At 37.8% G+C, this 19,397-nt stretch overlaps 1 protein-coding gene across 1 annotated transcript in view; it reads left to right on the top strand.

The window, feature by feature from the left end:
• Positions 1 to 103: 103 nt before the first annotated feature.
• Positions 104 to 19,397, top strand: part of LOC139722064 (leucine-rich repeat-containing protein 43-like) — a 34,626-nt gene continuing 15,332 nt past the window's right edge. Inside the window, exons 1-9 of the mRNA XM_071633386.1 lie at positions 104 to 199; positions 929 to 983; positions 1,697 to 1,890; positions 2,402 to 2,512; positions 5,773 to 5,906; positions 7,330 to 7,450; positions 8,126 to 8,243; positions 9,417 to 9,493; positions 12,568 to 12,702. Of these exons, the coding sequence (XP_071489487.1) occupies positions 104 to 199; positions 929 to 983; positions 1,697 to 1,890; positions 2,402 to 2,512; positions 5,773 to 5,906; positions 7,330 to 7,450; positions 8,126 to 8,243; positions 9,417 to 9,493; positions 12,568 to 12,702 (1,041 nt within the window). The remainder of the gene's footprint in view (positions 200 to 928; positions 984 to 1,696; positions 1,891 to 2,401; positions 2,513 to 5,772; positions 5,907 to 7,329; positions 7,451 to 8,125; positions 8,244 to 9,416; positions 9,494 to 12,567; positions 12,703 to 19,397) is intronic.

Here is a 19,397-nt window from a genome sequence, read left to right as displayed (position 1 = left end):
TGAGTACAAGGTAGTTTCATTCCCAAAAAATAGCGTGTCGCCCGCCATTTACGGGTATCTGACCTGTTTTTTCTCACCTTAGACGCCACTCCATAGATGAGAAATGCCTATTGCAACCGGTATCGATGCATTTGTTGCGTTTGAAAGACAACTTCGGACACTGTGTTTGGATGAATTTCCTTGTGGAACTGGATCCTGGGCAAGTATAACATCTTGTGTAGTCCCACTTACTGGATTTCTCGTTTGCAAAGTCAGAGTATTATTATGAACGTTATATTAGACTCTAACAAGCTAAAATGTCTTCCAACCAGTGCTAGATGAAATCATTTAAATCTTGACACCACAAGGTGAGTGTCATCACCACTACAGAGAACATGCAGATGTTTTACAATACAAGTCAGTGAAGTTCACTGAGTTGGGATTGGATTTAGCTTAGGGGACTGACAATCTTTTCACATGCCTCATCCCCAAAAGGCCACCAGAGAATGATGAATCAAGCACAAAGATTTACACAATATCCTGGTACTGCAAAACTGGAAATTTCGCATTGTGGACTTTTTTTTTTTTTTTTTGCGCCTTTTGCGCAACCAAAAGCTAGCACAAAAATAAAAGCATATGAATATTTTTGCATGCCATATGTTCCAGTAATTAATGTCCTTATTCTGTGGAATTAAAAACATGCAAAACTCATCTTACCGGGTTGGACACGAAAAATTACCCACGCAGAAATATCCACTTGTACAGTAAATGGTGTGAAACAGCCTGATGAGCTCAGATAGTTCCAACATTTGACATTAGATAAGGATCTGGACTTATTCACTGTATAAGAGAAATCAAGAAAGGAAATGCACTGTCAACGCATTCCTCTGAGCTGATATCTTGTCTTAATTTCTTTCAAATCCCTTTGCTGAACACTTTTCTACCACAGCGAACTGCTACAGAGACTAGGAATCCCGCAACTCAGTTTTCAGTAACTTCAAGAGGTAAGCTGGATATTTTCCATCTCACGATCAAAGCATCGTTTGCCTATGTAGAGTTTTCTTTGCAAATATCACATTAAAAACTTGAATACTGTATACGCCATATATTTAGTGAGTCTAAATTTTCACGAATCGAGACTTCCTGACAATTTAGGGAGTGGTTAAATTCGCAATCATGGAGTCCTGTACTGAACGGAGAAATGTATATGCATACGTCACATTCATATCAGGATCAGAGTCAATATTTTTGCGTGTCTCTAATTTCATGAATAGCAGGTGACTCATGAAATTCGTGAAAATAAAAACCCCGCGAAATATTCGGCATATACAGTGTGCCGTCCATGCACATTGCCCATGTACACATTACTTTCATAAACGTGTTCTCAATGCTCTAATCATGCATACAAGCTACTCTGGTAGAGAGAGAGAGAGAGAGAGGAAAAACAAAGATTTAGTGACTTCTTGGATAGGAGAGCCATTGATGGTAACTGCAGTGGCGGATCCAGGCAGGGGTGCACCAGATGCGCGCCCCTCCCCTCTTTATTTTTTGATACAACAAAAGAAAAAAAGAGAAAAAAATGGGAGTGGGGTGTGCCCCCCCCCCCTTTAATTTTGTAAAGGCGCCCCCTCTTTACGGAATTACTGGATCCGCCCCTGAACTGAGTCTGTTCTTGGAAAGGAGATTTCATTGGAAGATGCATTTCCTCTGGTCCTAGATTATGGAGCTGGGAAGGAGCAAGAGGAAACCCTGGAGGAACTGGTGACCTCCAAATTCTCCCCGTACAGCGTGGACTACTCCTGGAGCAGGGAGGCCCGGCAGCTGAGGGAGGTGGCCGTCAAGAGCCCCTGGCTCATCACCAGGGAATTCATCCTCAAGCACTTCAGGACCATCAAGATAGTCGACAAAAATGTGAGCCATTTGACAAAAAAGAAAAGAATGGCTGGATGAATAAAAATCAGTTTATTCATCAGGAGGGGAGAGGGGATGTAAAGGCTCATGACATGACATGTGGTTTTGTTATGGAAATTTGAAAGGAATTTTTAAAAAGTATTTTTACAATTACCCCCACCTTCTGTCATCTTTAAATGCCATCCTTCAATTATTCTGGGGGCTTATATGTAGTTCTTCATAATTTTTTACTGGTGACCTTTCTTGCTATTCATCCATTTTTATTTTTGTTTTATTCATGCTGCATACATTTCTTGAGTAGTGACACATGTCTTGAATAATTGCACTTTTAGATGTTATCACGTTTAGATGCAAGGAAATCAAATCACTTTTGTTAGGTTAATCTTTACAGGCCACTTTAAAAGTAGAAATGTAGAAAGATGGTTCCTTAAACCTGATTTTTTATTCATAACACATGGGCAGTATCATGTGATTGTACTTGTCTGATTAGCCTTTCAATTCTGTGACAAAGGTGAACAATGTGGACAAGGGAATGCTGGACTTCTCCAACCTGACAGAGCTGACCCTCAGCGCCAACAACTTGGCGGCAGTGGATTCCAGGAACCTGCCATTCACTCTTCAGGTCAGTTTGTCATATCGATAGATTTCATCTTGACCAGGCACTTACAACCCAGTAATAGGGGTCTGCTAGAAAGGTTTGTTGTTGTTGTAGTCATTGTTGCTGTTGTTGATAATAATAATAGTAATAATAATGATAGTAATAATAATAATAATGATAATGATGATGATGATGATAATAATAATAATAATAATAATAATAATAATAATAATAATGATAATGATAATGATTATAATAATAATGATAATGATGATAATAATAATAATAATGATAATAATAATAATAATAATAAAAGTAATAATATTGATAAAAATTAATACATAAAATATTAACACAGCATTACATTTAAATCACTGAAAAATAGTGGTATTGTTTCAACATTTCCAAAAGTTTGGCATATCTTTTTGTACAAAGTCTCCCCTTTTCCCACACAGCCATTCAGGTAAGGGTCCCATATATCTTACCAAGTTACCATTCAGATTACTCGGCCAGCAAGGCAAGTTTGATTACCTGGTGAAGTGGGCGAGCAGGTTTGTAGCATCCTACTGTAAATATGAGTACCAGTACCAGTACTGATAAAGAATCTGATTGAATAATGGTGAGTAGGTACATAGAGAAAGTGGAACCAATGTCCCTGCCATACACAATTTCTCAATGACAGTGCAGCTCAGTACCAGCATATTTGTATTCTCATAGCTAGTAAACTGTTAACTGCCAAAACATTCCACTCCTGTTTGCTTTTGATTTGTTCATTGGTTGTTGTTGTTGTTGTTTGCTGACCGCCTGTAGTCTTATGACTTGGCGGTCATGTGCACAACTACAATGTTGTTAGTTTGTTTTACATTTTGATTGATGCAAGGGATTTTTTGTTTTGTTTTGTTTTTTGCTTTGTTTTTCTTCCTTGCTTGGTTGAAATGCTACCAGGATTACCCGTGCACATAAAATCAGCATGTGACTGGCTTTGGGTTGGGTCACCCTCACAAGCTGATATGCTATGTATGAAAGTCCTTGTATCGTGCAGTAGTGTAGTATTTGGAAACCTTCTGCCAAGCCGGGAGGAAGTTGTGGTAGCAGCTCTGTGTATGACTCATTTCTGTCAATGGTTGATCCTGCTACACACAGTGTACACTGCCAAAACAAAAGTCAGTATTGCCACAATTTTATTGTTGTTTTCCCCTACCCCCCCCCCCCCAGTCTTTAAAGGCACATACCATGTTTTGAACTCCCATGCAAGTTTTGCAAACATTCTGGGAGCGATGACACAGAAGACATGTTTAGCATGTTCCAAATCTTTGATAACAATACCACTTTGTCCCATTAAGAGAATTACTAGATTATTAAAAGTTTTCTTCATATTTCTTTTTCTTAGTTTACAAAAGATACAGTATTTTTTTCCAGCCTCTTGAAAAAAAAATTTGACATGCTAATTCGTATGCAAATATGATGCAGTGATTAATAGTTATGGTGATTTGTTGAAGGTGGAAGACTTAACTAGTGTTCTGAGCATCATAGGATATTGTCTATGTTGTTGTTGAAGACCATCATAAAGGCTTTACATTACAAATTTAGGCTTCAACCTTTGGATCACTTTGAAATCAACCTTAACACCGAAGTTGCCCAAATCCAGTGTGTAATTGAGCTTGCATTCAAGGAGGAAATTTTTTTGCAGAAAAATTTATCGGGTTACTGCACTTTAGCGCATGCTTGCTTTTCTTGCGGGCCATGTACAAAATGCTCAAGGACATGCTACTAAATGATTCTAAGTGTTCTAAACTTAATCACTCTGTCACATCAGCATAAGCACTTTATAGGAAATGTTCTTGAACTCTGACCCTTTCAGAGCTCATCCCCAATGTGTTTAACCTGATTTATGAAGTTTGACTCCCTATGATATTGACATCGCATTATTGGCTGAACACAGGAGGCTTTTTCTTACCTTCCTTAACCCTTTATGTACCAAGGCTTTTAGCTTACCTTGTCGTTCTTTTTTCTTTTCTTTTTTTAATCATCAGCATTCATGCAAACTTGACCCAGTTGTGAAATTAGCAATCCCATTCAGGTGTAGCAATGTGCCTCAGTCTAACAGGAAGGCCATGGTGACATAATAGGAATTACATGGAGTACCCGGTAGTTGATTCCTATTCATTGACAGTAAGTTTAATACCAGATTTCTGTGCCATATGCATGGCAAAGAGAGCACTCAAGCGTTCATGCCAAACATCAAATGAAGCACAGCAAGGGTTAACATCGTACATCAACCAAATGAAGAGTCTGCAACTCCTTTGTAAGAAAGAAAAAATAAAAACAGAACCAGCAATGCAAAAGATAAACTATAGCCAAGGAATTCATTTAATAGTGCATGGCAAACAGTTTAGAATGATAATGCATTGCATCCAAGAGAGGTTATTTGACAGCTAACGGAATGTCACATTTTATCGTATTACAGTCCTACTGAAAGACTGCTTTACCCGCTGATATTTTTGCGTACCGTACAGATATTCCCTTGAATGGCAGTTGATTCGACATTTTTGAGGGGTTGTTAATTTCACGTTTTGTGGTCTTCTCATCGTGATAATTGCAACACACACAGTACCAAAAAAAAAAAGGAAAGAGTGACTTCTTAAACAAACGCTTTTGTTAAAGCATTGCATGAAGTGAAATCAAATCTCTCGAAGGATAAAAAGTAATGGTATTCCAAAAATTTGAGCAGGGGGCCCAAGAGCATGGCATTGGGGGCTCTACCTTCTTGATATTGCAACACTAATGCGCTGTCCGGGGACAGTGCATGTGGGTCAAATTTGTTGTTTTCTCTTTTGTCATTTGTTTTTTGAGCATTGCTATTTTCTCAATCAAGAGCCCATTTGCAAAATTTGCAAAAATAAAACCACCGTGATAAGTTCAGCTTGGTTATACAGTATGTGACAGCATACTGTAAAACGAGGAATGTTCGCGTGCATTTTTATTTTGCGAATTTCGTGAGCGCCAAGATTCGCGAAAGTTCTCGTCTACACTATATACATTGAATGCCAGTGGCAGTTCGCGAAAATTCATGCCGCAAAAAAGGCCGTCGGCTCCAATTCGCGAAAAATTCATGCCGCAAATATATCATGTTTTACATTACTTGCATATGATCTTGTATAAAGTAAGCATATATATGCCATGAGCACTGCTTCCAAGATGTCCCTGCATTGCTAACAGTTGAAAAAAGGAAGACAGTTGCCAGTTGTCAATTGACCACCATCTCACCATCTGATGGCTTGTAGGTCCTGGAACTCGTGGCCAATGAGATCAGTGACCTGGAGCCGCTGTGCAATGCCCCGCCCCCAGGCTTGCTCCACCTTGGTCTTGGTCTCAACAGGATCTCTGCCCTCCATGACTACTTGACTGCCCCCTACTGGTAAGAGTGTTACTTCTTACATGCTCATATCCAACTAAAGCAAAATTAAAAGTCTTCTTTTTTATCTGTAGACCCATTCATCTATCCATGAAGCTACATCCTCTTTCTGTGTATATGTCTGTCTATAGATCTATCTTTCTATCTATCTATCTATCCATCTGTCTGTCTATCTATCCATATATTTCTGTCTATCTGTCTAAATATCTTCATGTGGACATCTATCTGTCATATCTATCTTCTATCTATCTATCCAACTATCTGTCTATCTATCTGTCTGTATCTTCATCTATCTGTCTATTTAATATCTATCTAAAGTATCTATTTATCCATATATCTATCTATCATATCTATATATCTTTCTATCTATCTGTCTATCTATCTATCTTTCTATCTATCCATCTATCTATCTATTCTATCTATCTATCTATCTATCTATCTATCTATCTATCTATCTATCTATCTATCTATCTATCTATCTATCTTATTGTGTATGTTTATGCATGATTTGTTTTTACAAATGTTGTAAACAACATACTGTATTGCAATTATTTGCCCAATACTCAGGCCCTATCAATTTCAGGGACAGATCACTGCTGTGTATTATCAGTAATGTTTCCTTATTTGGTGTACAACGCACGTATGGGTGAATGTATGTGCATTTCCTGATAGCTGATATCAATAACCTAATCAGTATGATGTATGTCCATTTTTTTCTTGGCAGTAGCCCAAATTGTCAATTGTATGTATGAATGTAGGAAAACAAGTCATGTGAGAAGGAAGTCATTGTCACGCATGATTACTGAAAGTAATCATGAATGTAAAAAACTTTACCCTGTGAGACTGCATGGCATATACACCGACCCCAACCCAAGTAGCCTCCCTTCCCTCTGCACCCCCCCCCCCCCAAAAAAAAAGAAGAGGAATAAAATCATACATTCATACATTTTAATGGAAAGATACAGGAAGCTCCTGCACTTTAAAGGAATGTTATAGTATTGAATGAGATGAGAATTCAGGGTTCAACTTTTGCAAGATACTCAGAAACCACTTCATGAAATGTTAAAAAGCATACAAGTCTCAGAGGAATTCAATGCTTATTTGATGAAAAATCGGTTGTGAAATGGTCAAGATATCCACACAAAAAAAAGTATGTGTAAGACAAAGTGACCCTATAATAAATGATGGGTCCCACCTTTTATTAGGATCACTTTGTTTTACATATTTCAGCCATTTCAAAACCAATTTTCATCAAATTAACTTTGAATTCCTCTTAGAATTATAAGCTCTGTCAAATTTCACAAGAGGTTTCTCACTATCTCCAAAGATCATTATCGAAATACGTTGGAAACCTCAAGCCCCATCTCAACCGAAACTGTACCATCGCTTTAAGGTTCACGTTTCCTTCCAACTTCCTCTCTCCAAGGCCTCGCCTCCTGTCACTGGACCTGAGCTACAACAACCTGGTGGACCTCAAGGAAGTGATCTTCAAGCTGCAGACACTGCCCAAACTCAGAAATCTGGTCCTCATCGGTAACCCCCTAGCAGTGAGTAGGAAATTATTCTATCTTTTTGATTCTCTCTCTCTCTCACTTTCTCCCTCCCCCTCCCTCTCCTTCTCCCTCCCTCTCTCTCCCTCTCCCTTTGCTCTCTCTTTCGATCTATCTCTGATTATATTTCTAATAGCTGTGGTCGAAAGTTATTTTCTTCTTTGCCATAGAGTCAGAAAGGTGTCAACATATGTCTCTGACATGTACAGACGTGTTGCCTTCCACATCGTGGTATGGCAAGTAAAATGTACATGATTAAAAGTAAGGACAACTGGATTCAAGGTCTTAATCTATCAGCATCAGGGCAAATTTTTGAGAAGTTTCTACAAAATGGTCAAAAGTATATTACCTTTTTTTTTTTTTTTGGAAGACCTTTCATTAAAGATAGCCTTCCACTCTTCAATAAGGTAATTTACTCATGTATCTCTCTGTCAATCTGTCTGTTTTTGTCTGTACGTGTCATTCACTATTTATCATAAAACATTAATCAGCAGACTTCAACTTTGCGTGCTTTTTTTTTTACTAGAATGATTGAATTATCAGTTTATGCTAATTGGTTGTGCAGAATCTAAGTAGCACCATAAGCATTGATTAAGTTCATGAATTATAGTATACTTCAGGTTACTTGAATAGCTGTTTTTCACCCCCCCCCCCCCCCCCATCATGATTCAGCTTATTCCTGGTTACCGTGGTTACACCGTTGACAGTCTGCGCAAGCTGACCATACTGGATGACACTCAGATCTCGGCTGATGAGAAGCATCACTTCAAAGGTCTGGCCAGGAGGAGAGGTGAGCTCCCTAAACTTTCAAACTTTAATCAGGATAAGTGAAAACTCTTCTCCCAGAGCTCTTGTGACTTTCAATCAGATGTCCCGAGCTGGAATCCCATCGAGCGCCCATGTCCTTGGACAAAATATTTTGCCCACTATGTCCCACTTGACCCAGGTGTATGAATGGATACCTGGCAACGCTAGGGTAATGATAACCTCAGTATCAACACTGACAAAGCTACTCTGGATAAAGAAGACCATATTATTATCATTATCATTATATATGGCAGATTTGCTTGTGGGGTAAGCGGTAAAGCATCGGCCTTCTAATTGTAATGTTCCTAACTTAACACAATACGTTTTATAAATTGATATGGCAATAGGTGACTATCAAAAATGCCATAATCTATAAGTTGGAAAAGGTGCTTGTCCACTGGTAAAATTCTATGAAGGAAATTATTTCTAAAAGTTTTATTACTGAAACTGGCATGGTCACCTTTAATAAATTGGTCATTATGGTGTAAGTATGCGATCATCACTCATTTGTCCATTTTGCATGCTAGCAAGTTGTAAAATGCACATATGAAAAAAATGCTAAAATCATGCAAGAATCTGAACTTTTCCTACATATCTATTCCTGACTAGAATAGTGTGTTCAAAACTGGTGTCATACATTTTATTTTTTACTATGTATATTTGTATATATATCTAACTGTATACCTCCATACATTTATTTGCATGTATATTTATCTATTTTCATGTATACGTATTCTGTATTCTCTATGTATACCATTCTTGAGTGTGTGACTGTGTGTTTTCGTGGGGAAATGTGTCTTACTTGATACTTTGTGTTTGTAAAGGCTTAACTTGAATATGAATACAATGTGATGTCATGCTCAAAGTTAGACAGACACCGCCGGATGGGATCAGAGGTATTTACAAAGGGTACAAAAAGCCCCAGCGCTGAATACCTGCATGGTTGTTTGAACTGGAACAACTTTGTTTGGAGTGAAATCAGTCTGGGTGAAACCCAGCACTCGATGTATAGATAACACTCAACACTTTGCTGTTAGCAGATGACACTACATGAATGCTATGATTTGCAAATGTTGACGTGGATCCTCCGTTCTCTTTGTTCTACTTTTCCCCTGTAATTCTTTCCCTTCTTTCGCTCTCTGTGGTCATCGGTCAGAATTCGTGAGAGACGAGGCAAAGGTTGTGGTCAAGCTGAGTGCCCTGTCAGGAATACCAATGCCTGCAGAGCTACAGGTATGTGAGTGTGTGTGTGTGTTTTGTTTTGTTTTGTTTTGTTTTGTTTTGTTTTGTTTTGTTTGCTTGTTGTTGTTAACTCTGCCAAGGGAGGAGGTTATGTTTTCTTCAGCGTTTGTTGGTTTGTTTGTTTTTTGTCCGTGTGCAAAATAACTCAAAAAGTAGGGAACGGATTTGGATAAAACTTACGGGAAAGGTTGAGAATGATACAAGTAACAGATGATTAAAATTTGGTAGTGATTCAGGAATTTTTATGGATTTTCATGAAGGATTTTTGATATTTTGGCAGGTAGGGTCAACAAACTTGGGAGTTCAAGCTGGGCATATTTGAGGTTTGCATGCGCGCACTATAGTGCAAGCTCTAGTTTCTGCTAGATTTAGGGCCAGGCACCGCGCAGCAGAAAGTTGATGATGTAGCAAAAGGCTTCTCTATGAAAGAACAAGATCAGTGATGGAAAAAAAAGAAAGACTGCTTGGCAGAGGTCTGTGCTCTCAAAGTGCTTTTCTATTTTTTTAGTTGGTGTTGTTGATATTGCTTTTTTTCTGGAAACAGGGACTAGGTATTGATCCAAGTCTATGAAGACACTGGGTTTTTTTCCTCAATCATTCTACTACCAGGAGCAAACATGTTTTGATATAAAGTCAAAGGATAACTGTTGGTTGAATATTTTAGTTCATATCACCTTTACTATTTTTTTTTTTTTTTTTTTTTTTGGGGGGGGGGAGTCTTTTTAACATTTCTTTGTCATTTATGCTTTGATTTTGCTATTTGGCTATTTGCACGGCCCTGACTTTGGATAAATTTGACGACTGTATAGTTTTGTTGAAATTTATTGTAGCAGGCCAGTGGTTCATCACCATCAAACTTTCAGTATTTCCTGTGGCATTACTGCGGAGCGTAGCTAAAGAAAATATTTTATATCCTGACAGTTTTGATCTGCTTTTAAAGGGACTATACATTACTGGTTGAGGTGAGGATTCAGCTTGTAATGTTTTGCGAGATATGTAGAAACCACTCTATGAAATGTTAAAGAGCATACAATTCTAAGGGAATCAAAAGTTTATTTGGAAAGTCGGTTTTGAAATGACTGAGATATCTAAAAACAAGGTAAGAAAAAGAGATCCTAATAAAAGTTGTTGCCTCTCAATTTTATTAGGATAGATTTTTTGGATATCTCAGTCATTTCAAAGCCAATTTTCATCAAATAAACGGTGAATCCTTCTTGAAATTACATGCTCATTCATATTTCATAAGAGGTTTCTCATTATCTCACCAAAAAATGTTATAAACCTGAATCCTCACCTCAACCAGTACTGTACAGTCCCTTTAAGCACACAAAATTCCTTCTGCAATATAATACTCTCGGTAAAAAAAAAGGAAAGAAAAGGAAAGAAAAGGAAAGAGCTCAATTGCAATAGTTTGAAAAGAATTTGAAATATTTTTACTTGCCGTCAACAAGCAGCAACAGCTAAAAATACAATTGTTTCTTCTTGATTTCTGAGAAGACGCCAAATAAAAAGATGACCATACTGAGCTCAGTCTCTCAGTGTCTGACACTTTTATACTTCTCTTTACCATTCTGATGCTATTATCTGGCCATTCCTTAGCTATTGCACCTTGTAGATAGTATGTGCAGGTGTGTATTGTGTCTAGGCAAGATAAGGTATTCACTGTTATGTAACCTCCCTGTTGGCTATTGTGTAGCTACCCCGACCAAGGTTAACCGTTTCTGTGCCAGGGACTTTGGATAGTGTGTACAAGGCTATGGGGTGTTCTGTGCCAATCCGCACTCCAAGCACACAAAAGGTTGAATATGTACGAGGCAAGTGGCATCAATAGATTGTGTCATATAATAGCCTTGCAATCCTACATTCATGCATCATTCATGATTCTTCACTGGTTTGTCACGGATGTTCCAGAGACTCCAACCCCAAGCACCTTCTGATGCGGAGATTCTCCCGCCCGAAACCCCTTGCAAACGGGAGACTCCAAGTTGATGTGTGCGAAGCGCAAAGTTCCTAGGGTTCTAGATGTTCTCTGGTGCTATCTAAGGCTCATTTTTTCAACATACGATAGCAATAAGTAAGAAATCCTTTCCACCGGGAGACACAGAGCCAGAGCGGGAGAAATCAAATCTCAAGCAGGAGAACAGGAGATTTTGCAAAAATGGGCTTTCGGCGGGAGATCTCCCGTCGAAAACGGGAGAGTTGGAGTCTCTGATGTTCCACTTGTAGTGTTCGCATGTAGACACGAGGAGTCAGCAATAAATTGTTATTATCATCGTCATTAAAGCAACTGCACCTATATGATATTTCTGCTCCTCCATTTTGAGTTCGCTCTCATAGTTAATACACACTATACAAACTGTGAGTTTCTGTGTTGGGTTTTTGTTTTCTATAGTTATCTTAGATCAGGATCCTGTTTGATAAAACTTGTTATCCAGTAACAACTGCCACATTTCTGTGACAAAATTTGCTATCAGCCAAACAGATGTAAGGATTTCAGTAGCTTATGACAACTTGTTGTTGCAACAAGTTTTATGAAGTGTGGCCCAGGTTCGTAGTGCTGTTGCCTATGGTTTCTAAGTTGGTTTTGACAGGTTCATTTAGTTCATTTTGGGTTCAGCATAAAAACTATTATAGACCCTGTTTACAGTGCAGGGCTGGGCCGAACCCGGCCTCAATTGCGGTACTTGGCCCCGCAATTCTGTTCATTTACAGTGGAGGGCTCGAACCAGGCTTTTAGTTTTAATTCAAACCTTTCAATATTTTGTCGTAGTGGCACTCTACTTTTAAACAAACGATTATTACTGGGAGTGTGCCGGTCGCACTTTGGTGCCGCATTTTTGCCCAGTTTGCGTTTACAATGAGAAAAAGCCAGGCCGAGCCCGGCCTTTTCACTCACTGTAAATGGGGTCTTAGTCTAATGTTTGTAATCATGTTATTTTCCTAGCGATGATCTACATGTTTGTTTTTTGTGTTTTCCTTTTGATTGATAAAATGTGTGGTCAACATCCCTACATCCGTAGTTTGTTTTTTCTGCATTTGCTTGATTTTTTCTTTCTTTCTTTCAGGCCACTGAAGAACTACCAGAGTTTCCAATCATCACGAGAACATACTACATAGAGTTCAAGTTTCTGGAAGATTTCCTCAATGGCCCTGGGCAAGATGTAGGGGGTGATGGGGAAGGAGGTGAAAGAGAAATTGCTGTAAGTTGATCATACTGTAAATCCATAGACATTCATGGCATGAAACTTTTGCCAATTGGAGCAGACAGCCTTTTTTTTTCAGCATGAAACTTTTGCATATTACAGAAGACAGCCTTTTTTTTCCAGCTTGAAACTTTTGAGTATTGGAGCAGACAGCCATCTTTTCTAGCTTGAAACTTTTGAGTATTGGAGCAGACGGCCTTTTTTTGCAACATGAAACTTTAGCAAACTGCTGACCATTAAAAGAATTGCGAGTATACTATACATGAACGAGTAGATTGTTGTGGAACACACACTACTCGTCGGTACAAAGCACATAACAAAACTGAGTGCACACTACTAGTCGTTGACTTTGGAAGCACTCAGCCTGACCTGAGCTGTACTATGCACATGTGCAGTGTGTAGACAAAAACTTTTTGGTGCATTTTACTTTCGTGAGGCTAGGTTCCTTACAAAATTGCAAAAGTTTCACACACACAGAAATGCCTAATTTCACAACAATCAACATTGAATATATATACAATTTAACTGATGATCCTCTCGTGGTAATTTTCCTAACTTATACAAAGATTCATATCTATAGCTTGCCCCTTACATGATAATATCATATTTCCATCTCAAAGACCTATTTTTATTTTAATGGCTATAATAAAACAGAGAGGTTTATGATTATAGTCTCCTTTTATGTTCTCTTCTTTTGTGCATAAGTGCATATTGCAAGTCACTAGGTCATGGCAATCACTTTTATCAATGTTGGTGTTACAGCCATTCTGACCTTGACTTCTGAAACTGTATCATGATTATGACAATATCAAATATCTTGAGAATGACATTGAATCGTCCTTGAGGTGCTTGCATATATTTAGTGCTTCAGAGTATTTCGTCGCTTGCCCGGAAGAAGGGAACGAGCGCGCGAATACGCGTAAAAATAGATTTCGAGAAAATCGCAATTTAAAGTTTCAATTGACTATATCTTTGATATTTGAATATCAATACTGCTGAAAATTCACAAGTGAACAGATAATATTCTAATTTGGTACTAGCTAAAGTGGCTATAATGAATAATCTACAAATTTTATGATATTGCTTATGATCTTACCTCATGTCCGTTCGTTCCCTTTTTCCGAGCACACAACTTGCGGGCGGTGTTCCCAGTAAAAGGAAACGGAGCTGAGCTGAGTGACTCGTTCCCTTTTACCGGGACGCGTACACGCGCGCAATGTTACCAGTAGAAGGACACGATTCATGTGTTTGTACAGGTTTCTGTGGAATGCGCGAGTCGGTACGACATACTGCTCACTGTGTACCCACGTATGCATTTTTCTGTGGTCGATTAATAAAAATTCATCTGAGGACCCAAAACAAAATGCGGGCTAAGCTATTGAAAATTTCATATCACAGCAGGCAAGGCGAAATACAGCTAGATCTGGGAAATGCAGCAGGTCAACCGTGTACTGTAATAACTCGGGCCTGGGCTAAGTAAAGCCTATCATTCTAGTCTAGGGTCCTAGGCCTAGCCTAGTCTACTTTAGTACTTTATTTTAGGCTAACTTATTAGAGTCTTAGTAGTAGAGTCTAGAAGTACTAGAGTAGGCCTACTAGTAGGCTATTGTCCAGATCTCGACTGATCGGGGTCTAGGTTACGGTTTAACTCGAGCCTTAAGGTACAATATGAAATAGGCCTATGTTTTTTCCTTTTCATTTTAACCCGTTGAGGACGGTTTGATTTTTCTACAACACGCATTTCCCATAGACGCTTGCCCGAGTTTACTCGGGACTCGTCCTCAACGGGTTAAGAGGAAACATAATAGGCCTATAATGCAAAATCAACAAGTTCCCCCGCCCCCCTTATTTACCGTGATGTGTCTTGCTGCCAGGCCCAGGGTTCATGGTCCATGACCTGGGGTTGGGGCAGGATCGGAGTTCTAAATTTATATTCAAAGGCTTAAGCCACGTTCCCAAACTTTGGCTCTCAGCGTTCGGGTATGGAAATGCAGCACGGTGACAAATAATTGACGTGAAAGCGGACTCATGCCATGGGACCCTCTATATTCTGTATTCCAATGGGAACTAAATCTTCTTGTTCTTAAAATTGTGACTTTTAGCTATAGCTAGAGCCTACATTTTATTTTTTGTTTCAGTTTTTAAGTGATTTTTTAATGAATTTAAATGTAGAGTATATCCAGCATCTATTTTTTTCCCATGGAGCTGAAAATTTTGGTTACATTAATTGTAATAATGACCTCCCAACATTTGTGAAGCCGTGATATTATTAATCGACAGAGCCTTATCGCCTTCTATTTTGGGGTTGAGTAAATGTACTTATAGTTATACATCCTACTTAATCGAGACATCCGTATTGACTTTTAATTTGGGGTGGGATGCATACAAATTCTGTCTATAATTACCATTAAACTTCGGTTTATTTTTTCTTGTAAATTGGGAATAGTTTTCTTCCTTGTATTTTGTTTTCCAATCTAGGATGGGGTGAACCCCTGTACATTAGTTGTTTTTATTTTTTTATTTTTTTTTTGTGTGTGTGTGTTTTCTTTCTTACATTCTTTTTTCTTTTTTTTTTCTTGCCTGGAGAGCTAGCGAGGCCTGTAACACTTCCTATCTAGAACATATAAAAAAAAAAAACACAAAAAAACAAACAAATTAGAGAGCATACACGTAAATGAAATATTCATCGTTTATCTTCTACTTCTAGTGACCTTCAACCATACCCTCACTTCATCAGACAAGGAATAGTACAGGGAGAATGGAAATATGCAAAACATAAATCTCCCCCCCCCCTTTAACCTCTCACTCATTTTCATCTACTGTATTTCCTTTCAGCCTTATCAAATGAAATAGACACAGACACACAATTCCTGCTCACATCTTGCTCTTCTCTGAGACAGTAGGAAATAGATATTGCGTTGTTCCTTGTTATAAGGTATGAGAGTATATTTATTTGGAAATAAATAAAATGGAGAGAATTTCATTCACAACAGTAATAAATAAATTCATCAATAGCAATTAGACAATTCATAAATTATTCATTAAATACAGCAACATCAGTGTAACCAAAATGAATGCCTTAAATAGATCTACTCATGTAACTATTATCCCGATATCTAGAGTCTGCATTTCTTTCGGCATTTATGCAACATTCTCCAGAAATATATATGTATGGTCTTCAAAATATGATCACATTTCTAAATGAAAAGTACACATTTCATCTTTGATATTCATCACCTCAATATAAGCTCCTAAAATCCATCAGCATTGTTTCATGATAAATTATATGGGTATATAATCATCTCTTTCTTTCCTCATGTACCTAAAATAGACAGTTTTATAAAATAAATTATGTCCCTAAAACACCATAAGAGTTCTAAATTTCCATTTCTAGTGTGTCAGGAATCAAGTGGTTACAATTTATTTTAGTCAACAGAGCTGCAGTCCTACCAAATTGAGTCGTATCATTTCTACAAAATGTTCTCCAAGCTTTTTTTTTTCCAATATCTAACTTTTTTTAGCAATATCTAACTTTTTTTAGAGCAGATTTTTTTTTTCAGTTAAGATACAACAGTAACAGTTTCAGCATCACTGTCTAGGAGGTTTAATTATATTCTAGTGAATTAAAAACAACTGTGTTTAGTATAAATAATTATATACATATATATATCACTATGGAAGCCAATCCTGGAAAAGAGCATCTCATTCCAGTGAAAAGCAGTAGGTAAATATGTATATTTCATGACAATCACCATTTCAGTCATTCACAAATAAACCCATTAGACCAAAGAAATTACTTTGCAGACTTTACAATCCAGTTAACAGCTTCAAGTTTGAGTCATACTACACTTCAACAAAATGTTAAATCTCATTTTTAAAAGTGGATTTTCTTTTTCAGTAAAGGTACAATAAACAGTAAACATTCCAGCATTATTGTCTAGGATGTTTCATTATATTGTAGTTATGAATTAATATAATATAAGATATTAAAGCACATAAAGAAACTAATTCAATAGCTGAACAATCAGACGTACTGTCAAAAAGTAATTAACATTTTACCAAGGAAAAATTTCATTTTGGAAAATATCATTTGAATAATAAACAGTAGATTATCATTACAAGAAAATTATATCTAAACTCAAAATTAAAGAAATGATTAATTTTAATTTATTAATTAATTTTTTTCAGGAAAATCATGATTTTTCCCAATCCTGAGTGCAACACATGTCAAATGTTGAAATTAGCTTTAGCAACAGCCACGTTGTGTTTCATACACTAAGAACTGAATTGCATTCCATGAGCAAATGCCCACTCTCAAGATACTTCTGATCGATGATACTGATGCGTGAAGTCCGAACAATATACATCAGAGCAGCCGAAATAAATCTTTAAGATGAAAAGCCCTTGGTTTAACTCGTTAAAAAGTTAAAGTTTTACCACTGCACAACAAAAAATTATTGGAGGCATACTCTCAGTATACATTGTATCTGATAAACATTTAAGATTTTCTCTTCAACTACACACATTGAAGATTAGTTTTTCAGCGCATCTGAAAATCATTGGAGACATTCTTGTACACTTTTGCAAACACGAACATCACTAAAGACTAACTCTTCAGCAAACTCGAAAATAATAGAACAGCTAGTCTTCAGCAAACGTGAATATCACTGAAATTTTACTCTTCAGCAATCCTGAAAATCATTGAAGACTTGCTCTTCAGCAAACTTACAAAACATTGAAGACTTACTCTCCAGCAAACCTGAATATAATTGAAGACTCGCTCTCCAGCAAACCTGTAAAACATTGAAGACTCACTCTCCAGCAAACCTGTAAAACATTGAAGACTCACTCTCCAGGAAATCTGAAAAACATTGAAGACTCACTCTCCAGCAAGCCTGAATATCATTGAAGACTTACTCTCCAGCAAACCTGAATTTCATTGAAGACATACTCTCCATCAAACCTACAAATCATTGAAAACTCACTCTCCAGCAAACCTCAATATCACTGAAGACTTGCTCTCCAGCAAACCTGAATATCATTGTAAACTTACACTACAGCAAACATGCAAATCATTGAAAACTCACTCTCCAGCAAACCTCAATATCACTGAAGACTTGCTCTCCAGCAAACCTGAATATCACTGTAGACTTACACTACAGCAAACCTGAAAATCATTGAAGATTTACTATCCAGCAAACCTGAATATCATAGAAAACTTGCTCTCCAGTAAACCCAAATATCATTGAAGACTCACTCTCCAGCAAACCTGAATATCATTGAAGACTTACTCTCCAGCAAACCTGAAAAATAATTGAAGACTTGCACTACAGCAAACCTGAATATCATGAAAACTTGCTCTCCAGCAAACCTGAATATCATTGAAGACTCACTCTCTAGCAAACCTGAAAATCATTGAAGACTTGCTCTCCAGCAAAACTGAATATTATTGAATACTTACTCTCCATCAAACCTGAATATCATTGAAGACTTGCACTACAGCAAACATGAATATTATTGAAGACTTGCTCTCCAGCAAACCTGAATATAATTGAAGACTTACTCTCCAGCAAACCTGAAAATCATTGAAGACTCACTCTCCAGCAAACCTGGAAATCATTGAAGACTTGCTCTCCAGCAAACCTGAATATCATTGAAGACTTGCTCTCTAACAAACCTGAAAATCATTGAAGACTTGCTCTCCAGCAAACCTGAATATCATTGAAGACTTGCTCTCTAACAAACCTCAAAATCATTGAAGACTTGCTCTCCAGCAAACCTGAATATCATTGAAGACTTGCTCTCCAGCAAACCTGAAAATCATTGAAGACTTGCTCTCCATCAAACGTGAATATCATTGAAGACTTGCTCACCGGCAAACCTGAATATCATTGAAGACTTACTCTCCAGCAAACCTGAATATCATTGAAGACTTACTCTCCAGCAAACCTGAATATCATTGAAGACTTGCTCTCTAACAAACCTGAAAATCATTGAAGACTTACTCTCCATCAAACGTGAATATCATTGAAGACTTGCTCTCCGGCAAACCTGAATATCTGAAGACTTACTCTCCAGCAAACCTGAATATCATTGAAGACTTGCTCTCTAACAAACCTGAAAATCATTGAAGACTTACTCTCCATCAAACGTGAATATCATTGAAGACTTGCACTACAGCAAACTGAAGATCATGAAGAGCTATTCTTCAGCATGCTCCACATAGCTCTCATTGTCTTCAACCTGTGAGCCAGCAGCATGTATATGTGCAGGAAGATCTCTGTAAAAGGAATGGTATACACGAGGAATAACCAGGGTGTCACAGAGGTTGATGAGATCTGACTTCTTTGCTGAGCTGATCTTCAACATGTCCTTGTACAACATCTCAAGTTTGGGTACCTTCATTCTGCGACAAGAGGCAGAAACCTTGAGTTCACTGAAGTCGTCGTCAAAGCTGTAGCGAAACTTGATGGTCAAGGGAGATGCCTTCTCATACCTCAAGTGTTTCAGTTTCATCCACTGCACTTTGTTCCCTTCCACATCTCTCTGTGTGTTCGGGAGGATTTCAGAGGCCAGTCCTTTCAGATCAAAGAACTCTTCATGGCTCATTTGTTTAACCTCATAGGGCTTCTTTTGGCGGGACATGGTGACAACTGTGGACCATTGATTTGGGTGATACACTGCCACTTTGC

Source organism: Diadema antillarum, unplaced genomic scaffold (genome assembly GCF_040938485.1).
Source record: "Diadema antillarum isolate AM-2024a unplaced genomic scaffold, OU_Dant_1.0 scf00000156, whole genome shotgun sequence".
NCBI classification, from domain to species: domain Eukaryota; kingdom Metazoa; phylum Echinodermata; class Echinoidea; order Diadematoida; family Diadematidae; genus Diadema; species Diadema antillarum.
This window is presented reverse-complemented; position numbering and strand designations above follow the sequence as displayed.